Consider the following 27296-nt stretch of genomic DNA (forward strand, 5'->3'; position numbering starts at 1 on the left):
GATGTTGAGCTTCAGACCATATTTGGCGCTCTCCTCTTTCACCCTCATTAAAAGGTTCTTTAATTCCTCCTCACTTTCTGCCATCAAAGTTGTGTCATCTGCATATCTGAGGTTGTTGATATTTCTTCCGGCGATCTTAATTCCGGTTTGGGATTCATCCAGCCCAGCCTTTCGCATGATGAATTCTGCATATAAGTTAAATAAGCAGGGAGACGAGTATCACCTTAGAGACTAACTAAGTTTTTGGCAGATCAGCAGGATGTAGCTGAGACAGGATGGCTCACATCAGCCCTGCAGTGTAGGCCACTGCTAGTATTGCAGGCCCACTGCCTGCTTGATTTCACCTTGCCCTAATACACTGGGATGCCTGGTGGCTCTGTGGTTAATCCCATCTTGGGCTTGCTGATCAGAAGGTCGGCGGTTCGAATCCCCGCGACAGAATGAGCTCCCGTTGCTCGGTCCCTGCTCCTGCCAACCTAGCAGTTCGAAAGCATGTCAAAGTGCAAGTAGATAAATAGGTACCACTCCGGCGGGAAGGGAAATGGCGTTTCCGTGCACTGCTCTGGTTCGCCAGAAGCGGCTTAGTCATGCTGGCCACATGACCTGGCAGCTGTACGCCGGCTCCCTCGGCCAATAAAGTGAGATGAGCGCCGCAACCCCAGAGGGACCTAATGGTCAGGGGTCCCTTTACCTTTAATACACTTGTGCAGATATTTCCCCTTCCATTGCAATTCACATTTATACCCCCGCAGGGTTCCCTGTGCTACATTCCCACCGTCCTTGCCCCGCACATGGCGGGTATGAGTGGCACGATGGAGAGACGAATCGGAACCGGAAGTGATGCCTCTTCGGGATCGGTCGAAGTTGCACTTCTTTGTACCTAACGGGGGAGGGGGGAAAAAAAGCGGGCGCCCTCACCAAAGATGGCGGCGCGGCCTTCAGGCGCGCTAGCGTCCTTGGAGCGCCACGTGGCTCCCGCGGGGCGGCAGGGAAGAAGGGCGCGCCCGGAGCCAAGATGGCCGCCGAGGCTTCACCAGGGGAGGTGCGGGTCAAGGGGCAAGGGGCTTGAGGGAAAGTGAAAGTACGGCGCTGGCAAGGTGGGGGGGGGCGTCGCTTGATCCGGAGAGGAGGATTTTCCTGTCCCCCCCCTCCTCGGTGGGGTAGGGTCCCCAGCCTTGAGGGGTCCCGCACCCCATTACTGGGGCTGCCCCCCCCGGAAGGAAACCCGACCCCCCCCTCGCGCCTTCTTTCGCAGCCCCCTCCCCAGGTGCTCACTCTTTCTTCCCCCTCCCCCTTTCTCTCAACCTGCCTCCCCCCCCCCGAGAATTATTTGACCCAGACCTAACTCCCCTTAACTTTCCTTGGGGGGGGGGAGGAGTCTTGCCCCCCCAAAACTCCTGCTTTCCCCCCAAAGCCTGACGCCCCCCCACCCCACCCACTGCCACCCTTCCCCCATCTCATTTTCTCCCCACCCCTCGAGCTCCCCCCTTCCAACTGTGAACGCCCCTCTTCTTAACACCCCCCCCCCCAAAAAAAAAGAGATTTGGCCCCCTCCCTCTCCCCATCCCAGCTTCCCTCCTGCCTTCCTCTGCCTCTCTTTTGGGGTTGCTGCCCCCTCTGATTTCGGCCCCTCCCCTGAGACCACCCACCTGGAAGGAGGTGGGGGGGGGAGGGAGGGATCCTTCTGGGGGGAGAGAGAGACCCCCCACCACTGGGCTCTGCTAGACCGGTAAGGGAAGAGCAGAGCCTCAGGTCCCTGCTGGAGTTGGGGGGTGTTTTATTTTTTTGGGGGGGGGAGGTGTCCTTAAGTCGGAGCTGCCATGTCCAGGCTGGAAGAGGTGGCCAACGTGGCGCTCCGCGTGCCCAGCATCGCCCTGCTGGACCTGCTCTACCGGTGGGATGTGCAGGCCTTCGCGGAGCTGCTGTTGCACCCGAGGAGGCCGGAGGGGACCTACCTGTGGCGACATCACCTGTGGAACGCCTATTACGCAGGTGAGTGATGCAGGCCAGGCAGGTGGGAGACGGGGTGAAGTCGCCGCAATGGTCATTGCGCCGCTCGTGGTCTTGACGCCGCCTTGCCTGAGCATGTGCAGAGTGCCCGGCGCTGTGGGCAGGTTTCAGGCTTCCAGAGTCGCTATTGTTTTCACAACAAAGCCCACCAACCTGAGCCAAAAAGATTACTTTGGCAGGGAGTTATTGAACCGGTCGTTTTCTGTTATATTATGTACCGTGAGCTGACCTGCATGTTGCAGTATGAATCTACAAGCCTAAGAGGCAGTGTGGTGTAGTGGTCAGGGTATCGGACCAGGACCTAGGTGACCAGGGTTCGAATCCTCACTTGACACTGGGTGACCTGGGTGCCTTTCAGCCTAGCCTACCTCACAGGGTTGTTGCGGGAATTTATGTTGTTTTGAGTAAAAGAGTGGGTTATAATTGCAATTATTATTATTCATAATAACACAACTGAGTTACTGCAGATCAGGGGTTTTAGGGGGATAAAAGTTGCCTTGCCGATATCAGTGCTGAGGAACTGGATGTCAGAAATACGTGCCAAACTATTGCAAATAATCCATTGATATACCCGTAAATCCCAGGCTGCTTTCTGCCCCAAGCTGTCAACATGTTGTGTTTAAATTCAAGCTTCCGGATTCTGCATCAAAGTAACTAAAATTTTCCCACTCACGCACACAATTTGAAATTATGAAACCTGGAATAAATTATGTAAACTGAGGACATTTTTGCATATGGGTGCTCCAGGATCTGTGTATGTGCTCAAATGTTCATGCACACATACACAAAAAGTGGAATTATACATCCTGGAATAAATGATGTCTGCTGAAGACATTGATGCCTGTAGCAGGTTATGAATTCTGGCTGCTCCAGAGGTCGGTCTGTCTGCTGGAATGTATTTGATCAGAGATAATTCAGCTCACGTTGCTAGCTGTTGTAAGTTTTTATTGCCAGAAGTTTGGAAAGTCACAAATGTACCTTCAGCTTAAAAAAAAAAAAAAAGAGTAATTAAACATTGGGGATGTGGCAGTGATAAAAAATCATTACTTATATAGAAAGCAATGAGAAGATGATAATCTGTTACGCGTCTTAATAAATGGTATATAGGTTTATGATACTACGGAACAATCTAGGGCTGGCCTATGGATTTGAAAACATGTTTGCAGATGTGGAAAAAATGGTGTGTTGCAATTTTGACTGGATTAATGTTCTGCTGAGACTGACATTTTTCGCTATATAATCATTGCAAAGTTATGTGTACACAGTTCTTTCTGCCTCTTCTGCCCAGTGGGACCTTTGCAGACAATCTCAATTCCCTGGCCTTTCTAAGTCCCCATCAGCCGGTATTTTAAGTTCCGTCCGCCTGTTGCCGCATGTTTTCTGCTGTCATAAGCAGTTAGAAATTAGCCAGGCGCCGGGTGCATTTTGCAACTGGCAGGGACCCAGTTGCGACCACTGGGAGATCTCTGGGTGCTAGGCTAGCAACTGGCAAAAGCAGAATGTCACTTGGAACAGGATCTGAAATATTTCCCTTGGAGCATGAATTTGTTTTATTTTTAAAATGTGTTGTAAACCGTTTTGGTATATAAATATAAAGCAGCAGCAGTAGCAACAACAAGAAACTTTGGGAGGGGGGGTGACGCCTAGAAATTCCATTGTGGTGACTGTAACCTAGGTTTTAAGGTGCCATTTGGCAATTAGATTATATATTTGAGTTTTCAACATTTTTTCTCAATCAGAAAATAATTAGATTCATTTGTGAAAATCTGATAAGATCTTAATTGCACTGGCCATCTAATTGCTTTATGGCCCCAATTAGCCCCAGTGGTCCGGCACGCTCCCAGCCAAGCTGCGCAGACCTTTTTCTTCTCCGGTTTCGTCTAGCAGAGTAAAAACACAGCGGATCAAAACCGTTGCAGTCTGCTTCAGATCCAGACAAACACCAAGCACTGTGTATGTCCAAATTCAACAGTTCTTTATTGTAGCAAATATTTACAGCTCAGCATTTCCCAAAATCTCCTGGACTGCTAGCATTCATGGCTTCCGTCCGTCTCTCTCAGAGACACAGAGAGAACAACAAACTCCTCCCTCCTTTCCCACGTCAGAATGGGAGGCACACTCAGAACAAACATTAACCCAGTAAGTTCTGAACCCCAACACCCCCTCTTGCAGAGCATTCTGACAAGACCTGTGGATGTACCTTTGCAGACCTCTGTGAGATCAATCCCTTCCCCAATGCCTTGCGCCCTCTCCTGGCGTTCCTGTCAGGCATCTGTGGAACATCCTCACAACTCTCAGATTCGCACTGTGCGAAACTTACCCACGCACCTGTTGCCTGATACCTCTCAGGTGGAATTCCCTTCGTTGTGCGACTGGACCTCCTGGGCACAAACTCAGGCACTTCCTCTGACTCACTGTGGTCAGCAGGTGTGGCCTTTGCATCCTGGGATTCCCCCTCTGACTTAACACGTCTTCGAACCCTTGGAACTACCCTCACAGGAGAACTAGGCTCACTCTTGGGCTCCCTTTTTACAACTTGCGGAGATGCCCCATCCTGCTCCTGACTTTGGTCAGCGAGCTGATCGTCATCAGCAGACTCAGCCCCTGGCTCTCCTTCCTCCTCATCAGAACCTTCCTGCTCTGAATCGGAAAGACATTCTGAAAGAATATCGCGTCTGGCAGGGGTCTTGGACCTTTCCTCCTGCTTACAGAACTCAGCGTGTTTACTGATCAGCAGCTTACTCTGATCACCTGACGGGTACGCAAACCTCCATGCACGAGCCGCTGGCTCATACCCACAGAAGATCATTTTCTGGAACTTGGGTTCACCTGGCCCTCGCAAAGCTTCAGGCACCAGCAGCGAGGCCGTTGATCCGAACTCACGGAGGAAGTGAACCTGAGGCTTCCTCCCGTGAAGCATGAAAAACGGTGTGTCTCCTACCACTGAATTGTAGGACCTATTCCAGGTGAAGCTCACATATTTAATTGCCTCCATCCAAAACTTTGGAGGTAACCCAGAATCTGACAGCATCACCTGTGCAGTTTTAACCAGAGCCTCACTTCTTAGCTCTGCCACCCCCCTCTGTTGAGGAGAAGTCACTGTGTGACTTATCCTTTTCTTGTGAAAGAACTTCTGCAAAGCAGACCCAGTAAACTGTGAACCTCTGTCACTAGCAATTTCCCTGACTCTGGTGGAGAACCTTAGTTCCACCTCCTCAATCCAACGCCTAATCAGCTGTGCTGCATCTTCCTTGGATTTGAGACCATGTGTCCAGGTGTTCTGCGAAAAATCATCCTGCAGTGTCAGCAGAAACCTGGCCCCTCCCAAACTTGGTTCCTTCATGGGACCCAACAGATCTATGTGCACAAGATCAAAAGGTTTTGTGGTTACCCTCTCCACCCTGGGGTAACTGCACCCTCTTACCTTTGCCTGTCTGCAAGCCTGACAATCTAGGACTCTTGCACATTCCGCAATTCTACAGCCTTTGGAAACCTCAGGTAGCACCTGTAGTTCTTCAAGACAGGCATGGGCTGTCTTCTTATGCCACACACACGAACATGAAACATGAGTGGGAACTGTAGCACGCAGGGCTTGTGCTTTCTCAACCTTCCCCTCACCCTCCAGGGACGATTTAAGAATGAAGAGATCATTCTGCCCCTTTGCAACTCTGACCAGTTGCTTCCCTCCTTTGGAGATTGTACAAACATCGTGTTCAAAGCAAACCTTAAACCCCTTTTTCAACAAATAAGGCACAGATAAAATACAGCGTTGCACTCCTGGCACAATGCAAACTTCCATCTGCTCCTGCAAAACAGAAAACAATACATTTGCGATTTTATTCACATTTTTCTTTTCCCCACTTGCAAACTGAACAGTTTTCCCAGCCGGAATTGCCTTGCAATTCCACATCTCGACTGCAGGGGTCTCTGGGATCAGGTTGCAGTTAGCTCCTGAGTCGATTACAAAACGAAAATCAGTGTGTCTCTCAGAGCTGTCCTCAAACAAAGCCATACTGGCAACAAACGTCCCGCTGCCCCCTGTCTTTGGGCTTTTGCAGCAGTTCTGTCTGGTTGTCTTGGCAACCAACTCCCCCTTGCTCAGGACCTTGGCAGCTTCCGTAGAAGTAGCCTCCTCCGTTGCCTTGGAGACCGGCCTGGCCTCTGCGTTCCCACGCGACTCTTTAGGCCTTATCTTCACTTTGTCCAGGTGGCCGACCTTGAAACGCCTAGCTCTCCGCCGTCTTCCAGACTTTGCATGACGACGATCCCCAGTGGAAAAATACTGCCCAGGGCTCCTTTCAGCTGGCCTGGCCCCCCTTCTTCCGGAAGAGCACTCTGTGCCAGCCCTGCCCTCGCTGAAACTGCGTTCCACTTCAGCACTCACAGTGGAAAACTTTTGAAACTTGCCTTTGGAACTCTCAGCCCCCCCGACTTGCACCTCAGGGACTGGGGCTTCAGCCATTTCCAGGCTCTTCGTGACTCCTCCAGGGCTCTGGCCTCCTGCTGAAGTTTCACACAAACTTCTCAGCACCTCCCAGGCAGCCCTTGCTGACTTTACGCCCTCCAAACTGGGCAAAAGTGATGCATGTACGCATGCTTTTAGCATAGCAAGCTCTCTTTGCATTCTCTGCTGGCTTTCTTCAGGCAACGCAGCCTCAAAGCCTGTAATGTCTGTCCCTTCAGGACCTGGATTTAGGGGACGTGGTTCTCTCTGGCTTACATCCCAAAGCCCAGTAACCAGGAACCAACCCCTTACTCTTCTGGACCAGGTTGCCCAACTTCTTACAGTGAGCTTTTCAAGCGGAACGTCCTCAAAGACCTGGCTGTCTGCCATTCTCTCCTCTTTCCCGGGGCCCCAGCTGCTGTACTCACGTTTCACCAGTCAGCCCTCCGGCACCCGATTCCTCAGCTGCTTTCCCAGCTCTCTGCCTCAGCAACTCTTGCCTCTCTGCAGCAGGCAAAACACAGAACGCAGACCTCCGCTCTGCTTCAGTAGCGTCTTCCAGCTATTGCCAAGCTGACTTCAAGACTTCAAAGCTCACCGGCAGACTCTTAGCAACAGTTTTATTAGCGGTAATTAGGTCCCCCATAACCTGTGAAAATCTGATAAGATCTTAATTGCACTGGCCATCTAATTGCTTTATGGCCCCAATTAGCCCCAGTGGTCCGGCACGCTCCCAGCCAAGCTGCGCAGACCTTTTTCTTCTCCGGTTTCGTCTAGCAGAGTAAAAACACAGCGGATCAAAACCGTTGCAGTCTGCTTCAGATCCAGACAAACACCAAGCACTGTGTATGTCCAAATTCAACAGTTCTTTATTGTAGCAAATATTTACAGCTCAGCATTTCCCAAAATCTCCTGGACTGCTAGCATTCATGGCTTCCGTCCGTCTCTCTCAGAGACACAGAGAGAACAACAAACTCCTCCCTCCTTTCCCACGTCAGAATGGGAGGCACACTCAGAACAAACATTAACCCAGTAAGTTCTGAACCCCAACATCATTGGCATGCTGAGTTCTTTGCCTGCTGCCATGTTCTATGTTGTTCAGTTGCAATCATGGCCAGGCAGAGTATTCACAGGTTTGGAGAGGGGTTCAGGCAAGTGTTTGGCACAACCGCCTGACCCTTGAACATTTGATGGAAGACAGCTAAGGGCTTTTCCACAAAACTAAACAGGCGGACATAAGAGTGTTTAAAATGTTGGCTTCTCTCTCCTCTTCCTCATTCTTTTAGGTCACTTGGTGTGTGTGGTGGTTTTGCTGCTCCCAGTCCGGACGCTTGTGAAGTTGTATCTCTACATCCTGACAGCGTTGCTGCTGTATGTGAGCCACCAGACGGCCCAGTAAGGACTTGGTTGCCTCTTTCTGCCAACTGGAAGCAGCAGATCATAGAGTTGACTTGCTAGAAAGGAAGGGCTTGAGGTCATGGGGGGCAGCAGCTGGTGTGGAGCAGGCTCTGCTCTCAAAAAAAGTTCCTGGCAGTGGCATTCTCAAAAGGAACTAGGAGCGCTGTAGTCTCCTGGTCCTTTGCCTCTAAACTGCAGGAGCTGATGGATGGGTCCTTGCCATATTTTGCGAGGTGCAGCTACATTTTGAGGGGCTGCTAGGAGCAGGTCAGAATTTCCAGTGTTGCTTTCCACCTGCCAAGGCCTTTGTCAAATCTTGGAAGTACAGTGGTACCTCGGGTTACAGACCCTTCAGGTTACAGACCCTTCAGGTTACAGACTCCGCTAACCCAGAAATAGTACTTCGGGTTAAGAACTTCGCTTCAGGATGAGAACAGAAATTGGTCGGTGGTACCTCAGGTTAAGAACAGTTTCAGGTTAAGAACGGACCTCCAGAACGAATTAAGTTCTTAACCCGAGGTACCACTGTATGTTTCTGAGCACAGTTCAGAGTGTTGGTGCTGACCATTAAAGCCCTAAACGGCCTCGGCCCAGTAGACCTGAAGGAGTGTCTGCACCCCTATCATTCTGCCCAGACACAGAGGTCCAGCTCCGAGGGCCTTCTGGCGGTTCCCTTACTGCAGGAAGTGAGATTATCGGGAACCAGGCAGAGGGCCTTCTCGGTAGTGGCAGCTGTTCTCCCATCAGATGTCAAGGAAATAAATAACTATCTGACTTCTGAAGGCAGCTCTGTATAGGGACATTTTTAATGTTTGGTGTTTTATTGTGTTTTTTATTTTATTTTGCTGGAAGCCTCCCAGAATGGCTGGGTCAGGAAAAATCATGGTGGGCCTCTGGGAGTAATATCCTTGCAGGAGTGTACGTATCCCTGGCTCAAAAAGGAAGGGTTTAAAATTCCGCATTGAGAGAAGCTGAATTCTGCAACCTGTCTAAATTACGCAAAGAGAGCCCTCACTTGGGTCTGGTTTTGCATACCATTGTGCTTCTGTTGTTTACGGGGAAAGCAAAGAAAGAGGCTCGACTCTGAAGCCCCCGCCCGAAGCAGTGGACACTCTGCAGTCCTAAAGACTTGAAACTTGCTTTTAAGTAAAAATGGGAGACTCAAGAAGCTGAGTCCTGTGCTAGGTTCCCGTTTCCGTAATCACGTAGTTCAGTTGCAGAATCGCAGGGTACTCTTAGCTCTGGGCACTGGGAGCAGCAGAAAAATGCAGCCAGGGTGCTGGCTGGAAAATGGAGCCTCGTTGCCAGCTTGCCAAGAATTGAGTAATGCTTCTGACATTGGCGACAAAATGCAGCGTAGTTGCTAATTTCTGGCCTGGACTATGACAGCCTTTGCCACTGGCAGCTCAGATCCAGCTCAGATACCTAGCTCCACACTTGGCCGGCCATCTCTGCTGTTGGTGGGAGTTGAAACAAGCCCAAAGTTTGCAAAACTGAAGAAACAGCATGTGTGAATGGGGTCTTAGTTGCTGGAGAGAGAGAGGGCAGGGGAACTGTCATAGGAAGAGGTAGCAAGGTTTCTTTTATTAAGCAACGGAGAGCTAGTTCCTCCTTGGGCTTGCGTCCTGCTTGGCATTACAAACCGTCTTCCCGGCTCCCATTCCAGAGACTACATCCGCCACGAGATGGAGCGGGATTTTCATGGCGCCGTGTACAACGACCCCGAGGCGCTTAGCCACTTCGCCACGGCACTCACAGGTGAGGAACCATCGCTGTCAATTTTCAGATTTGAAAACAAGGGATCAGCAGCCTCACCTGTCCCGGGGACAGTCTACGGGATATCTAACAATCTGGGATAGCAGCGGGGAACGATGCTGCGATTAGGGAATTTCCCGCAAAAAAAGGGAAGGTTGCCAGCTTTTTCCTTCTCTTCCACTGCTCTTTGATCTGCTTATATGCAGAAAAGGTGGGGACTTTTTTTTAACCCGAGGGCCACGTTTCTGACTGGGCAGCCTTCCAGGGGCCAGGTGGGCGGGGCCAGGGCAAAAGTGGGCGGAGCATTGGATGTGCATTTTATCATTGTGGTCTGGTTTCGACACGCACTTCCAAACCCTTCTCCGTCCTACATCCAGACAAGGACGTTATCAGAGTTACCAGCTCCTTTGCTACTTGCCCTGTCTTCCTGCATTTGGGACACCCGCCTGACCCCCCTACTTTTCTCCTCCCGTCCTCCCCAGGTCAAGTCATCGTTGCCACCCTCTGCGCCCTCCTGCTGAAGACCAAGCGGGTGTGGCTCTTCGGGGCTCCACTCCTCCCTCTGGCCGCCCGCCTGTGCTGCCTCCCGCTTCGGGCCTTGCCCGCCGTGAACAGCGTCGCCACAGCTCTCACCGCGATGCAGGCTCTCTACGTTGTGGCCTCCTGCCTGGTGGTTCCTCTCCAATGGGCAACGGTCGCCTGCCGGGAGGTTGCTCAGGTGATGAAGGAGGTCCAAAGGGATCGCTCCTTCAAATCGTAGCAGTTTCTGATTGGTTTCTGATTGGCAGCTGCTCCCTGCCAACTTGTCCTTGTGCATACCCGTCCTCCATAGTTCAGTCTTAAGGAAGCTTAGAATTCATAAGAACCCCAGACCTTTGGGTCCAGCTAGCTCATAGAATTGCTGAATGAGAATCATCTGGTCCAGCTCCCCGCAGTGAAGGAACTGTCTTCGAAATACCGTATTTTTCGCTCTATAGGACGCACCGGCCCATAGGACGCACCTTGTTTTAGAGGGGGAGAACAAGAAAGAAAAAAAATATCTCCCCCTCTCTTCTCAGCGCCCCTTCAGCAAAGCGGCAGGAGAAACGGAGCCCCTTCCATTTCTCCTCCCGCTTGGCTGAAGGGGCGCTGCACAGCTTTCCCTCTCTGCTAAAGCCAGGAGAATCTTGCTCTACTGGCTTCAGCGAAAGGAACCTGAAGCCTGCGGAGTGCAGCAGGAACTCGCGCTGCGCTCCGCAGGCTTCTGGCGGCTATCCCTGAAGCCTGGAGAGCGAGAGGGGTCGGTGCACACCGACCCCTCTCGCTCTCCAGGCTTCAGCAAAAGCAACGCGAAGCCTCCGGAGCGTGGAGGGAGCGCTCCCTCTGCGCTTTGGAGGCTTCGCGTTGCTGTCGCTGAAGCCAAGGAGCCTGCATTCGCTCTATAGGACGCACACACATTTCCCCTTAACTTTTGGTGGGGGAAAAAGTGCATCCTATAGAGCAAAAAATACTGTAATACTCAATATTGATCCAGAGCAGAACTCTAACGTATAGTCAGAGTAAAAACTTAAACACGTTGCAGGATTCCCAAAAAATAGACCAGAGGCAACATTTCATCTACAGAGCTTTCCTGCTACTGAAGGCAAATGAACATAATGGTCACAAATCCAATACATTCAGGATTGGCACTGCCCATAAGAAATCCAGTTGCAGCAGACTTAACTTAAACTTACAATAACTTATAATAAGTCTAAACCTTACCACTATGTACAAAACACCACACCAGAAGGAAAGAGATAGAGAGAGTGAAACCCAGGCTCCTTCTAGCCTTACTTTTATAGTTAGCATGACCTTGACAGAAAGAAAAAAGAGAACCAGTTGAAGCCAGCTGTCCTCAGCTTCTCTGAAGGTATAACTCAAACATCATGAACCTTTTGCTTGTTTCTTTCACGCACAGAAGCTTCCAGAAGCTTCCAGAGCCCTCTTGAACTCGGTAGAATAGGAAAGATTTCTACACATCAGATCAATATTTTCTGCACTAAGAAATGCAAACTGACAGGAACCTCAGCTAAAGCATCCCTGATAGATGGCCACCTTAAAAACTTGCAAGGAAGGAGAGTCCACTGCTTCCCAAGGGAGACTGCTCCACCACCAAACAGCTCTTAGTGTCAGAAAGGAATTGCAAGCAAGCACCCAACTCTTCAGGACGCGGGTGGCGCTGTGGGTTAAACCACAGAGCCTAGGACTTGCCGATCAGAAGGTTGGCGGTTCGAATCCCCACGACGGGGTGAGCTCCCGTTGCTCGGTCCCTGCTCCTGCCAACCTAGCAGTTCAAAAGCATGAAGTACAAGTAGATAAATAGGTACCACTCCAGCGGGAAGGTAAACGGTGTTTCTGTGTGCTGCTCTGGTTCGCCAGAAGCGGCTTATTCATGCTGGCCACATGACCCGGAAGCTGTACGCCGGCTCCCTCGGCCAATAAAGCGAGATGAGCACCACAACCCCAGAGTCGGTCACGACTGGACCTAATGGTCAGGGGTCCCTTTACCCAACTCTTCCAGGGAGCTCTTGCTTGGAGTCCCAATCCAATGCTCCAGGATCCTGGAGAACTGCATGAGCATCTGGCTCGAATGTTATCAAAAATGTGTGTGAGGTCCTGATTCGGAATTCTTCATAGACAGGAAGGGCCCCCAGCAAAGAATTCCCCTAAATCAGGGACGTCCAACTCCCAAGAGATGGCAGTGATCTACCCCTTTTTTAGGGGTTCAGGTCAAAGTTGTAGAGCTTTTTTTAGGGGGGATATCAAAGTGGTATACTTTTTGGGGGGTTCTGGTCAATGTTGTTGACCTTTTATGGGAGGGGCAGGTCTAAGATGTTGAGCTTTCTTTAGGGGGAAAAGGGAAAAGTTGCTCACCAAAACATTGATCAGGAAAAAAACAAGCCTCACGGCGAAAAATCTGTCTTCCGATCTAGCGATCATGTGCGAATGGAGGACAGGGCCAGATCCTCTTTTTCCATCGCAAAGGGAAAAGAGCCCGCGATCGACCACAATCGACTCAAACATCCCCGGGGTCTCCCAGTTATTGCAGTCGACTGGTTGGACATCCCTGCTCTAAGTCTAATTCGCGGTTCTCTTTGGCCTCCCTTTTTTTGTCCCCAGGTGCTGGAGGTGTATCGCCTGGTGGCGCTGGCGATGTCCCTTTGGCGGCAGCTGGCTGTCCCGCTCTTGTTCCTGGTCTTCTGGCTGGCGCTGTTCACTCTGCAGATCTATGCCCTGGTTTCTTCTTCCTCTGGCAACCCTTTGCCCCAGCAAGGCTTGGTCTTCATCTTCCTCAGCAGGTAGAAAGGTGGTGCGTCGGGGAGGGGAAGCAAGCAGCAACTTCCCACAGAATCATCGAATTGTAGCGTTGGAAGGGATACCCAAGGGTCATCTAGCCCAACCCCTTGCAACGGAGGGATCACAGCCAAGGCAGCCCCGGCAGATGGTCCTCCAACCTCTTGAGAACCTCCAGAGAAGGAGTGTCCACCACCTTCCAGGGGAGTCCATTCCACTGTCCAACAGCTCTTGTCGTCAGAAAGTTCTTCCTAATCTTTGTTGCGAATCTCCTTCCTTGTCATTCAAATCCACTGATTTGGGTTCTACGGCAGAAAACAAGCTTGTTCCGTCCCCCATGGGAAAAGCCCTTCTGATAGGGCCAGGGCCTTTTCAGTACTGGCCCCGACTTGGTGGAATGCTCTGTCACAAGAGACCAGGGCCCTGCTGGGCTTGACATCTTTCCGCAAGACAGAGCTGTTCCGCCTGACCTTTGGTTTGGACTCAGTCTCACCCTTGTGTTTCCCTCCCCTTATGGTTTTGATCTATGGGCTACTATTAAAATGAGGCTGAATTTTAAATTTGTATTTTAACCCATATTTTAAATTGGGTTTTTTTCTTTCTTTTCTTCCCCCCCCCCCCAATTATGTTTTTATTGTAATTTTACTGGTTTTAGCCACCCTGAGCCCGGCTCTGGCCAGGGAGGGCGGAGTATAAATAAATTATTATTATTATTATTATTATTATTATTATTATTATTATGTTGGCTTCCAACCTTTGACATGGCATGCTCCCTGGCGTACTTGGCCCCTCGGCTATGCCCATTGCTGTGTTGAGCCAGGAGGAGTGGAAAGGGCTCTTGGAGCATGCCAACATTTTGCCCACGTTGGGCAAAAAGACCCCTGCATTGCAGGGGGTTGGACTAGATGACCCTTGGGGTGCCCTTCCAGCTCTTACAGTTCTATTACTCTGTGTGTTTCTTTTTCTTCACTGTGAGACCAGGATGCTGGACCAGATAACTTGATTATTACCATTGTTGATTAAATTTATATTCACCCTAAGATCGCAGAGCCATTGGCGCAGTCTGGATAGGCCCCTAGAATCCTAATAACTTCCTGCAGTGCAGAATTTGCTGCCTTGTGGCAGAGCGACAGCCGCTAGCTTGAAACCAAGTGTGATGCTTAAAGGATAAATCTTCCACAGTGGCCTCCTGAGTCTCAGTGTCTGGAAAAGGGCTTTTCCCTCCATCTCCCTGTTTGGCCACTCTAGGAAACAGGGTACAGTGGTGCCCCGCAAGACGAATGCCTCACAAGACGGAAAACCCGCTAGACGAAAGGGTTTTCTGTTTTGGAGGCGCTTCGCAAAACGAATTTCCCTATGGGCTTGCTTCGCAAGATGAAAATGTCTTGCGAGTTTCTGCGGGTTTCTTTTCCTCCCCCCCCCTTTTTCTAAGCCGCTAAGCCACTTATCAGCTGATCCGATAAGCCGATAGGCCGCTAAAAGTCGCTAAAAGCCGCTAAGCCGCTAATAGCACTAATCCGCTAAGCCGTCAATGGGCTTGCTTCGCAAGACGAAAAAACCGCTAGATGAAGAGACTCGCAGAACGGATTAATTTCGTCTTGCGAGGCACCACTGTACTGGGCTCGGCGGCCTCTGCTTGGTCTGATCCTGGAGACCTCTTAATGTTTTCCCTCTCTGCAGTGTGGCCGAATGTTGCAGCACCCCATACTCCCTCATTGGGCTCACCTTCACTGTCTCCTACCTGGCCCTGGGCCTCCTCAAACTCTGCAAGTTCTACCTGGCAGGTTACAGCGCTTTCCAAGACGGCAACGTGATGCACAGGTGAGAGAGCTTGAAAGAGCAGCTGCCTAGGTCATGGGTAGGCAAACTTAAGGCCTGGGGAATCAGGCCCAATCGCCTTCTAAATCCGGCCCGCGGACGGTCCAGGAATCAGCGTGTTTTTACATGAGTAGAATGTGTATTTTTATTTAAAATGCATCTCTGGGTTATTTGTGGGGCATTCGTTCCTTTCCCCCCTGAAAATATAGTCCGGCCCCCCCACAAGGTCCGAGGGACAGTGGACTGGCCCCCTGCTGAAAAAGTTTGCTGACCCCTGGCCTAGATCATCCAATACACACTTTGATTTATTTGTTAAGTTTTCACACCACCCTTTATCTGAAAATCTTTCGGGGAAGTTCACAGCATAAAAATAGAAACACAGGATACACAATAAAAGCAAGAATAAAACAAACCCATCACACACACACACACAGAGAGAGAGGGGGGGGGCTGACTGACTCACTGACTGACCAACTGACTTAAAAGGGTATTGGATGTTAATCAACCTATGGCCTGGGAAAAGAGGAATGTTTTGGTTTTTTCTGTAGCTTTTATTAAAGTTTCTGTTTTACATTTTAGAGTATTCATTTAAACAACCTTAAGTATCAGTGAGGATGTGGGTGGTGCTGTGGTTTAAACCACTGTGCTGCTTGGACTTGCCGATCAAAAGGTCGGCGGTTCGAGGCCCCCGTTGTTCGGTCCCAGCTCCTGCCTACCTAGCAGTTTGAAAGCACGCTGTGCAAGTAGATAAATAAGTACCACTCCAGTGGGAAGGTAAACAGTGTTTCTGTTTCTGAACACTGCTCTGGTTTCGCCAGAAGTGGCTTAGTCCTGCTGGCCACATGACCCAGAAAAACTGTCTGCGGACGAATGTCGACTCCCTCAACCAGTAAAGCGAGATGAGCGCCGCAACCCCAGAGTCGTCTACGACTGGACTTAACTGTCAGGGGTCCTTTAAGTATCGATGACTTCCCTTCTTCTCTTTCCATGGTTCATTTTGCATAACATAAATCCCTGCATATTTTACATAAACTAAACCATTCAGTATTCCATTATTACATCCATCAAAACTTATTTGCACTGTTGAATGTATCTTAATGCTGCCCATGATTTCAAGTGTACACAATTTTCTCTCATATAATCAATCAACATTTTACTATCTTCATGAAAGTTGTGTTCTTCTTGTTCTCTTATTCTATATGTTAAGTCCGCAAGCGGCGTGTATTCCGTCATCTTAAGCTGCCATTCTCCTTTAGTTGGGACCTTGCTCGTTTTCCATTTGAGGGCTAACGAAACACAGGGCGCAGTTGTGGCATACATAAATAACATTTTTTGACACCTGGGAATTTCTGTCTGGATCATCCCCAAGAAAAGAGGAATGTTTTTGCCAGGTGCCTAAAAATATGTAATGGACCTCGCTGGGGAGCCACCAAAAGTCTAAAAGTCCCCAAATTTTTCAAGAACAAGAGAGCATTTTTAAAAAACACACAACCACCCGCTAAGTCTAGAGAGGTGCACTGTCCAGTGGCGATTTTCTCTCCCCATCCTTTTTTTTTTTTTTTTTTGGAGCCACCCCACAGGGGGAAAAAATCCAACTAACATTTGTCAAAAAACCTGAAGCATTTTTGTTAGGGATTGTAGGAAAAGACCTGCCAAGGAAACTGAAAAATATCTTTATGTATGCAGCAACGGCGGCAAGAGTCTTAATAGCACAAGGGTGGAAGAACAAGGAAATCCTGACCAAAGAACTGTGGCAAGAGAAACTAATGGACTATGCAGAATTGGCAAAATTGACACATAAATTACATAGCAAGGATAACTGATTTTAAAGATGAATGGGAACCTTTTACAAAGTATTTAAAGAAGCAACAAAATGAACTAGTCTCCTTGGCAAGTTTTGAATAAACATTCACAAACTTCTTATTGATAACATCTAGACAGATAAATTAAGGATCTGTACAGTTTTGTAACATGCAGAAAATAACATATGTTGATAAACCAGAGAGAGGAGCTGAGAAAAGTCCGGGGGAGGAGGGGGAGGCTATACTTTGGGGAGGAGGGAGGGAAAAATAGGGGGTGGGAATTTAAGGGTGATATGTTTTTTGATAAAATGTTATGCTGAAATTACTAATAAAAATATTCAAAAAATAAAATAAAATCCAATATACAGCTGCATACTTTCCCCTTGTTTCAGGGGTGTGACGGAGGGTGTGACCTTGCTGCTGCTTGCCCTCCAGACCGGTCTACTTGGGTTGCAGCTCCTGGAAAGAACATTCCTTCTCAGCATCATCCTCTTCATTGTGGTGACGTCCACCCTGCAGTCCATGATCGAAATAGCCGACCCCATCGTGTTGGGCCTGGGAGCTACGCGCAACAGGTGACACTGCTCACTCCTTTGTGCGGACGCACGGGAACAAGGGACACAATCCATGCCCTCGTGGTTATAAATCTGCGTAGCCTGGAGGGGGTGGGGTGGACATTCCCCGCACGCAAGCCCAGCGCCAACATTTGGGGGCCGATGCATTGGCGCCAGTCACAAAATGGCGGCCACGGCAGAGGCAGGCATGGCCTAACACAAAGTGGCCGCCACAACTTAGAGAGCGAGAATAGGACATTGCAATGGCTGGCTGGGCCTGACAGCAGCTGTAGCCCCAAAGATCTGGGGGGCACCAATTTGGGGAAGGCAGATCTGGAAGAATGTACAGCCTGGCCCATATTCTCAATGGGGCTGGATATCCCCCTTTCTTTCTCAAATAGCAGTTCCTACACATCATGTAACCTGTGTGTGTATAAAGGGGGACACCTGAATATATATGTACTTTTAATCGTCCTATAGCAGTATGCATCATTTTAAGAGTGAAGCTTGGTTTTTGCAAATTTCTTCAGTGAGTGGGCTTAAAAATACGCTTTTGGCTGTGCAGATTTAGCTTGGTAAGTCTACGTTTGATGAAAAAGCACATAAAAAGCTTTGAGAAAACCAAAGTATTTTAATTTTGCCTTCTGAAAATGTCAGGTAACGCTAAATAACAACAACAACAAGAATAACAAGAATAATAATGCATGTCCTTGGCATCATTTTAAAATTGTTTCTGTGCAACTTTACACACCTTTTCTGTACCAAGCGAAACTGAACCATATAAATTTAGCCTAAATACCTTTCTAATTCCCAAGTCATGTTACGACTTTTTAGCACCCCTCATCATTTTGGCGAATTTGAAAGTTGAAAACTTAAGCAAGCCCTATTCACACAGTCTTCATAGGAAGCTAACTGATGCAGAGTCACACCATTGGCTCATCTACCTCAGTACTGCCTGTTCTGACTGGCAACAGCTCTCCAGGGTTTCAGGAATGAGTTTTTCTACAGCACTACCTCAGAGATGCTGTCTGTTGTTGAACCTGGGACCTTCTGCATCCAAAACTGATGCTCTGATGCTCAGCTACAACCCTGCCCTAAAGTAAAATGCTGTTTCCTCATTGCAGTCGTACCTTGGATCTCGAACGCCTTGGCTCCAGAACAAATCGGCTTCCGAAACCCAGAAGTGAGTGTTCCGGTTTTCAAATGTACTTTTGGAAGCCGAACGTCCGACGGGGCTTCCGATTGGCTGCAGGAACTTCCTGCAGCCAATCAGAAGCCACGCTTTGGTTTCCGAGCGTTTTGGAAGTCGAACGGACTTCTAGAATGGATTCCGTTTGACTTCCAAGGTACGACTGTGTTCTGGATCTGGGAGATTTAAGTAGGAAGCAGGCCCCTGATCCATAGCTGTCAACTTTTCCCTTTCCTTGCGAGGAATCCTATTTGGAATAAAGGAATTTCCCTTAAAAAAGGGAAAACGTTGACAGCTGTGCCCTGGTCCACCCAAGCTCCGTATCTGAGGCCGTGGCTGAAAGGGCTGGACTTTGCAGCAGCCTTCGTGGGCCTCTCAAACTGTCCCTCCATCTCTTAGAATCGCAGAACCGTAGAGTTGGAAGCGACAACTAGAGTCATCTAGTCCAACCCCCTGCAACACAGGAATCTGTTGCCCAGCATGGGACTCGAACCCACAACCCTAACAGCCTCATGCTCCACCCACTGAGCTGTCCGGCTGTGTTGTTGTTTCAGGAGTTTCTGGAAGCACTTCCGGGGAATCAGCATGTGCCTCTTCCTCCTGGTCTTCCCGGGCTTCATGGCGTACAAGATCGCTCACTTCTTCCACATGGACTTCTGGCTCCTGATCCTCGTCTCCAGCTGCATGCTGACCTCCCTGCAGGTACACTTGACCCCCCCTTTTTGCCCGTAGCCGGAGCTGGTTTATTTCTGGGACGTCTTTCCTACCAGGGCACCTGTGCTCACGGCGGTTTCCCTTTCAAAAAAACCGTGTCCAAATACTGTGTAGAACAGTGACGACGGCTGGCATCCGTCTGTCTGGGGACACCACAAAGGAGTGCACCTTTTGGGGGTGAAGTCAAAGTGTTGGAGAATTAAAGCGCCTACTCTGGCTGTAGAGACTGATGCAGGAGAGACATGTTCCATTGCAACTAGGGCAGATAAAGGCATCCAGTTTCGCTGCTGCAGATGCACCATAATAATAATAATAATAATAATAATAATAATAATAATAATAATAATAATAAATTAATTAATAAGCCACTCTGGGCGGCTTCCTACAGAACACCAAAACACAATAACCTATTAAACATTAAAAGCTTCCCTAAACAGGGCTGCCTTCAGATGTCTTCTAAAAGTTGTTTATTTCCTTGACATCTGATGGGACGGCATTCCACAGGGCGGGTGCCACTACCGAGAAGGCCCTCTGCCTGGTTCCCTGTAGCTTCACTTCTCGCAATGAGGGAACCGCCAGAAGGCCCTCGGCGCTGGATCTCAGTGTCCAGGCAGAACGATGGGGGTGGAGATGCTCCTTCAGGTATACTGGACTGAGGCTGTTTAGGGCTTTCAAGGTCAGCACCAACACTTTGAATTGTGCTCGGAAACGTACTGGGAGCCAATGTACTTCTTCTCTCTGGGCTGCTTTCAGCAGTTATTCCTCCTCTGGTCACTGCTGTGGATTAAGTTTTCATGGGGTGATGGATAGTTGATGGAGAGCATAAAAATAAAATAATCATGATAACAGTCCCCCCCCCCAAAAAAAACACTTAATAGGCCATATATAGTCGTCGTCGTCCCCCCACACGTAACAGGCCATACATAGGTGCCAGTTTTAGTGGGGGCAGCCAGGCCCCCCCCAAATTTTGGGGGTGGGTGCTCAGAACCCACAACGCGGGGATCCGACCGGACTTCCGGTTTCTATCGGAAGTCGTGTCGGAACCCCAATGCGAGTTCCCAGACAACGTCCGAGGCCCTGCGAAGCCTCGGAAGCGCCAACATGCCGCCAGCGTCACATTATGCCACGGGTGCCATTGGGCACCCATAACCCAGGGCCCCTGAGGCCATAGATTAATTAATGGCCGAAGAGGAATGTTTTTGCCTGGCCTCTAAAGACACATAATGGTGGTGTCAGGCGACCATCATTATCCCTCTTTATAGAGGCAGTATACCTCTGCTTTCCAGGTGCTGGGAAGAATCAGGGGGGGGGGGCTTTCTCCATTGCACCCTGACGATGAGCTTGCTAGTGCATCCCAAGTGGTATAAGAATAAAAGGAAATTATTATAAATTAGTTTGGAGGTGGTATTTAGCACCAGTCAGATTAAATCAAATAAACAAGGAATATTCGGTGTTATGTTGGAGGGGATGCCAGGAAACTGGGGATTATGTTCACATGTGGTGAGAGAGTAAATATGTACAATTTTTTTGTCAAAGGGCATTTAAGGAGATAACAGAAATCGCTGGGTTAAAGCTGACCGAAAGCCCAGAGGTAGCACTATTATCAATTTACGATGGGGTGGAAGTTTTGCAGGCTATGAAGGACTTGCTTGCAAATTTATTGACAGCTGCACGAATTATTGTAGCTAGGAAGTGGAAGGGGCAAGCAGAATATAAAATGGAAGAATGGTATAAAGAGATGTGGCATATAGCCATTAGTTATAAATTAACACGTGTCATTAAGGTAAGACGGGGTATACGCAGGAGAAATGATTTTGAGGAGATATGGATGGTGTTTGTGGAAGTTGTACTGTTAAAATGGAAAGGGGTCAAACCATTGCAAGAAGTGTTGAAATTTTGGGAGGTTGGTTAGTTACAATGGAATGGTCTTGGTGGCACATTTTTATTCTTATTTATTTATTATTTTTACTTCATCAAAATAAAATAAAAAAATGAAATGAAATGAAATAATAAAATGGTGCATAGGCATTGCAGCTAGTAGCCATCAGTTGCTGGCCAATGGGCTCTGGGCTTGATCCAATCTGGACCTCTGGGGCCTTCAGCTTTGGCTAGAGAAACCAACGGTACTCCTCCTCCTCCTCCTTTCAGGTGATGGGGACCCTATTCATCTACACCCTGTTCATGATCGAGCTCTTCCAGGACACCCCAATGGAGAAGATGGACGAGATCGTCTACTACATCAACGCCATCAGCCGCGTCCTGGAGTTCCTGGTGGCCGTCTGCGTGGTGGCCTACGGGACCTGGGAGTCCATCTTTGGCGAGTGGAGCTGGCTCGGGGCCTCCGTCATCATCATCCACTGCTACTTCAACGTCTGGCTGAGGGCCCACTCCGGGTGGAAGAGCTTCCTGCTCCGCCGAGAGGCAGCCAAGAAGATCAGCTTGCTGCCAAGGGCCACCAGCAGGCAACTCTTGGACCACAATGACGTCTGCGCCATTTGCTTCCAGGTGAATGTCAGTGAGCCGCAACCCCCCCCCTCCCCCCAGTTCCCTCCTCTGGACCGTCTGTCCCCACCTGCCCTTGTTCATTTTTAGTTTGGGGGACTGGCTTTGGTTAAGGCCTTCCTCAATCTGGAGTCAATACTGGACCAGGTTAGGGAGCCTTGTGTTAGGCTATCCCCACTAACTTGTGGGTAGCCAACACGGTTTCCTCCATAGCAGGGTGGTCCAACGTGGCCCTTGAGGCCTTTTTTGGTGGCCCTCAACAACATTTGATGCCCACCAACCCTCGCGCTGCCTTCCCAAAGCTGGGTAAACGAGACACTGAGTTTTGGGAAGGAGGGACAAAGCTCTGGCAGAGTCTTCCCTCCTCCTTCTCAAAGCCTATATTAGGCTTCAGGGAATCGAGTCCCTCCCATGGTGGCAGCCAAGAAGCAGATAAACAAGAAGAGTTCTTACCAAGTATTTTATTCAATACTCACACAGAGAGAACGTAGAAATGGCGTCTCTTTCGGGTAATGGCATTGCTCTGAGTAAAGTTCCACCCCCTCCGCCTCTCCTATTACAGTGGCACCTCTGGTTGCGAACGGGATCCGTTCCGGAGGCCCGTTCGCAACATGAAAACGCAACCTGCGTCTGCGCACGCACAGGTTGCGATCTGCCGCTTCTGCGCATGACGTCATTTGTGCATCTGCACGTGCGCAAGCAGCGAAACCCAGAAGTAACCCTTTCCAGTACTTCCGGGTTGCCACGGGATGTGAAAGAACGTAACATGAAGTGGACATAACATGAGGTATGACTGTATACGTCATCCCTGCATCGGCTGATCAGAGATTCTGCCTCGGAGCTTTCTTTTCTACTACCTTCAATGCACGCCGGGTCCTGGGGGGGGGGGCAGGAATGCTTTCAAGAGACACTGAGTCAGCCAGCTGCCTCTGCCTGAGTGCTGCTCCTCCCTTCTGCAGTCTCTGAACTATGACCTTCTGCAAACCACTGTTGTAAATCTATACTGTCTCTATACTCCTCTTCCCAGGAAGGTTCAGGAAGGGGGGGGGCGGTCCCCACCATTCCTCCTTAGTCCAGTCCCTGACAGCCTAGTTTTTCCAGCTTTAGAAGGGGGTGGAAGGGCTCTAGGCTGAGGATTACCTGTTCCACTTTGGTGGCAGGTCTCAGGCAAGTTTTCCCATATTGTTGTTTAGTCGTTTAGTTGTGTTGTTGTTTAGTCGAATCTTCGTGCCCCCATGGACCAGAGCACACCAGGCACTTTTGTCTTCCTCCCCCCCTCAGTTTGGTCAAACTCATGCTGGTAGCTTCGAGAACACTGTCCAACCATCTCGTCCTCTGTCGTCCCCTTCTCCTTGTGCCCTCCATCTTTCCCAACATCAGGGTCTTTTCCAGGGAGTCTTTTGAAGCCTCAGCTTCAGGATCTGTCCTTCCAGTGAGCACTCAGGGCTGATTTCCTTAAGAATGGATAGGTTTGATCTTCTTGCAGTCCATGGGGCTCTCCAGAGTCTCCTCCAGCACCAGAATTCAAAAGCATCCATTCTTCAGCAATCAGCCTTCTTTGTGGTCCTGCTCTCACTTGCATACATCACCACTGGGAAAACCATAGCTTTAGCTATACGTGTGAGATTTTGACCAGCTTCGGCCCCTCTGAAGCTGATACAGGCTTGTCTTGTCTTGAGCCCAAGCAGAGTAGGCCACACAGCAGAAGGATAAGCAGTATGTGCTACATTCTTTAACTTTATTTCCACTCTATGCTGAGAGAATACAAACATGCATCTTGCCTCTGTGAGAGCAGAGAAGCAACTGTCTCTCTAACAAAGAAACCGAGAGAACAGTGAAAAACAGGAAACCAGTGTACGTCACATCCAGTCTCCCATTTCCGTGGGAATCCAACAGTAACTTGGACTGTGGAGTGCAAAACAATGTCTTGTGACATCCATTCGCTGTTCAGTGAGGAAGCAGAAACCAACACCCAAGCCCAGTGGTGGCCTCCCCTGTTGCGCCACCTTTGTCGGCAAGGTGATGTCTCTGCTTTTTAAGATGCTGTCTAGGTTTTCTCCCAAGAAGCAGGCGTCTTTGCTATATATTAACAGGTGATGCCAGGGAAGTTCTGCATGCACAGCAGGTGCTCTGCCTCAGGACCGCACTGCCCATTGCCCCTCCAGGCACTTCCCCACTAACCAACTCATTCTGCCCCATTTCAGGAGATGACCCTGGCCGTCATCGTGCCGTGCGGCCACTTCTTCCACGACGGCTGCCTGCGCAAGTGGTTTTTCGTGCAGGACACATGCCCCCTCTGCCACCAGCAGGTCAGGCTCGAGGATCGCGCACGACAAGCGGAGCCCGTGGCGGGGAGGGAGGAGGCTTCCGGTAGCACAGAGCCCACTGTTCTCGACCGCACGGTGCGCCCCGGTGGGGACAGGACTGCGGAGGCCGGCGAAGCTGGTGGGACAGAACAACAAATCACGCTTTCTGGACACCCCGCTGGGGAAGGCCAGCAGACGTTTGACAGCTCGGGAGAGGTGGGGGAGAGCGTACCCGGATATGTCGCACCCCAGAGGGACCTGGGCGTACCCACCTCAGCAGGAAATGGCAGCCAAGCGCTGGATCTCCCCATTCCCAAAGTGCCGCCAGGGGACTGGTGCGGCAGCTCAGGAGAGCCCATGGCCCCAGAGCAGGATGTTCCTGGGTGCGTCTCTCTGGGAAGAGAGCCTGACTTAGCCAGCAAACCGGGAAACGACTGTCCTCGGCTCTCAGCTGCTCCGGGAATCCCAGCTGAGGGTCGCCTGGAGGGGGAGCCCCCAAGCCCAGTGGTGGCCTCCCCTGTTGCGCCAGCAGAGGATACAGTGGAGATCTCAGCCAGGAAACCCCCAAAGCAAGGTGTTGCCAGAGGGGAGAGCCTAGGCCCGTCGGTCCATTTCGACGGCAAAGCTGAGCTCGGTCCTGGTCTTTCCACCGCCTTCTCCCCTCCCTAGCTCTTTGCTTTCACATGCCGTTTCCCTTTTCCATGGCCTGGGAAGCCAATGCCTCAAACAGCTTCTCCTACACTCAGGGAAGCAGGCTGCCACAGCCGCGTTAGCACAGTCTGCACTGCGTCTAGCGAAGAGCGCTTTATCTGGAGCCAGGGAAACTCAAGTCCCACCTCTCCTCTCAGGAGTGCTGAAGGACTTCCACGCTGCAGGCTAGACCTTCTATACCAGCAAGGCGATGCAATGTGTCTTATTCTTCTAACCTTGGCACAAGGGCCTTGCCCCAAACACTGGCCACTGCCGTACTTTAAAGGTTCAGCGCTGGCCGCAACATGGAGACATGACCTGGCAGAATGGCAGATTCGGAGACGAATGCTGTTATCCAAGATGGCGGCAGCCTTGTTCCAAAATGACTGCAGGGTCTCCGTGTCTGCCTCCCTACCTATGCATCCCACCCGCTGCCTGCCTATAATCTCTGGCAAGTGTGTGAAACCGGGAAGGTTTGGACTTCTGCCCAAGCGACGGGTCCTTGCAGGTTTCCCCCCCAGGTTGGCCTAGAACATTTGATGAGCCAGGGAGCCCCTTCCGGGGATCTGGGCCACCAGCAAACCTTTGTGGCTTTGGTGTCCTGTCCCGTCATTGACCGTTTTATTTTTATTTTTTGCGTAGAGGTGATTACATCGCAGGGCAGGTGAATCAAACAGCTGTGGACAGCGGGAGACCTTTGCTTGCAAGTTAAATAAACAAATCAAACAAATGTCGTGAGCTGGTTGTGTGCAGTTCTGCAAAAGAAAGAGGGACAGCGAGAAACACACACACACACACACACCGCCACAGAGTAATTGCTAATAATAATGTTATTATTTGCACCACCAACTGGATTTCCAGACTTGGGAAAATGGCTTAGAATGAAGCAGCTGAAGGACAGGGGCAGAGATGTGCTTGCAGTCTCTGATATACCAGCATCATACCTGCCCAATCTTAGAAGCAAAATGATGCTTCCTTAATAATATAATAATAATTTTATTATTTATATGCCACCCATCTGGCTGGGTTGCCGCAGCCACTCTGGGCGGCTTCCAGAAGATATTAGAACACAGTAAAACATCAGCCATTTAAAAAATTCCCTATACAGCGCTGTCTCCTGAAAGTCAGATAGTGGTTTATTTCCTTGGCATCTGATGGGAGGGTGTTCCACAGGGTGGGCGCCACCACCGAGAAGGCCCTCTGCCTGGTTCCCTGTAACCTCACATCTTGCAGGGAGGGAACCGCCAGAAGGCCCTCAGAGCTGGACCTCAGTGTCTGGGCAGAATGATGGGGGTGGAGACGCTCCTTCAGGTCTACTGGGCCAAGGCCGTTTAGGGCTTTAAAGGTCAGCACCAACACTTTGAATTGTGCTCGGAAATGTCCTGGGAGCCAATGTAGATCCTTTAAGACTGGTGTTAAATGGTCCTGGCGGCTGCTCCCAGTCACCAGTCTGGCTGCTGCATTCTGGATTAGTTGTAGTCTCTGAGTCACCTTCAAAGGTAGCCCCAGGTAGAGCGCATTGCAGTAGTCCAAGTGGGAGATAACCAGAGCATGCACCACTCTGGCAAGACAGTCTGCGGGCAGGGAGGGTCTCATCCTGCGTACCAGATGGAGCCGGTAGACAGCCGCCCTGGAACCCCAGATTGATCTGTGACTCCATAGACAGCTGTGAGCTGCTGGTAGAAAATGGATTTTGGGAAGAGGGCAGAACGACCCCTCCACAAACAAATAGGTAGCAACAAGATCATTTTTGTGCTGTTTCTTTCATCCCCTAAAAAAAAAAGCCTCTATTATTTTGATGCATTTGTATCACAAGGTTTTATTTAAGGAAGACACAGAGCCCCGAGGGAATTCAATTAAATGTCAAGCCCCAAAGCATGCTTAATTTTTCAAAGCTCTAGGGGTTTGATAGCACAGTTGTAAGTTTTAGATGCTGGGAAGGGGGTTGTCAAAGGTGGTTTCTGGAACCTCAGCAAGTTCTGTTTACATGAGGGATGGAGAGCTTCATCTAATATTGTTGGACTACAACTACCATCATCCCTGACCTTTGGCTATGCTGGCTGGGCCTGATGGGACTTTGTCCAACAGCATTTAAAGGGCACACGTTCCCCATCCCTTAAAATTAAAATCTGTGTTCTGCTAAGAGCCAGGAACACACCTGAATTCTGCAATGTCAAGAAAACGTGATTCATTCTTCTGAATTTGCACTCATCTCTTCCGGTTTGGTTAGTTAAGGAGAAGGCTGTTGTCCTGTCCTTTGGCTTCTACAGTAGCACAACATCTTATTCTGGGAACAGCTATGAGCCCAGAATAAGATGCTGTGCTACTGTAGATTTCATATGTTGGGGGGGGGCGGTTTCCTCTCTAAAAAGTACTCAGGCCTGCATTGTATTTTTCTGCATAGCTGAAGGTTTTTCCCAGTGCAGACCCAAACCTTATCTGGGGGTGGCCCCATTTTGCACGCTGTTTTCTTTATTTTAGGGAAGAAGGGCAATATTGCATGAGATTTGGGTCGCTAAATGCCTTTGCAGCTTCTTGCCACTAGGTGGGGCAACCAGCTTATGTTCTTCCACGTCTGACTCTAGTACTGCGTGGTTTGTGTAGAAAAACGTGTTCCGAGTTTAAGCACAAAATGAAGAAAATGGAATGCCAAAACCATAAAGGAAATAAAAACCAGCCCCTTGACCCGTCGTCCTCCTGGAATTGCTGGACTCCCCAACAGTCTGGAACAAGCTTTCTCAATTTTGGGTCTCCAGATGTTGTTGGACTACAACTCGGATGGCTTTAAAAGAGGATCTCAAA

General features: G+C 49.8%; 1 protein-coding gene across 1 annotated transcript; it reads left to right on the top strand.

The window, feature by feature from the left end:
* The first annotated feature begins 1719 nt into the window (after positions 1–1719).
* LOC307224201 (RING finger protein 145-like) lies at positions 1720–25232 on the top strand. The gene is made up of 10 exons (XM_079990813.1): positions 1720–1992; positions 7741–7849; positions 9519–9610; positions 10090–10325; positions 12746–12924; positions 14600–14740; positions 16932–17114; positions 18837–18984; positions 21145–21501; positions 23703–25232. The coding sequence occupies exons 1-10, from the start codon at positions 1821–1823 to the stop codon at positions 24471–24473; spliced, it is 2388 nt and encodes a 795-aa protein (XP_079846939.1). The 5' UTR covers positions 1720–1820; the 3' UTR covers positions 24474–25232.
* Positions 25233–27296: the final 2064 nt, after the last annotated feature.

The sequence above is a fragment of the Podarcis cretensis genome (genome assembly GCF_951804945.1).
Source record: "Podarcis cretensis genome assembly, chromosome: 9".
In the NCBI taxonomy this organism is placed as follows: Eukaryota; Metazoa; Chordata; class Lepidosauria; order Squamata; family Lacertidae; genus Podarcis; species Podarcis cretensis.

Excerpts from the sequence above, each read along its gene's own strand:
- LOC307224201 (XM_079990813.1), top strand. The coding sequence starts at position 1,821 with ATGTCCAGGCTGGAAGAGGTGGCCAACGTGGCGCTCCGCGTGCCCAGC. Across the intron at positions 10,326-12,745 it reads CCTGCCGGGAGGTTGCTCAG|GTGCTGGAGGTGTATCGCCT; the intron begins GTGATGAAGGAG and ends TTTTGTCCCCAG. Across the intron at positions 21,502-23,702 it reads TCTGCGCCATTTGCTTCCAG|GAGATGACCCTGGCCGTCAT; the intron begins GTGAATGTCAGT and ends GCCCCATTTCAG.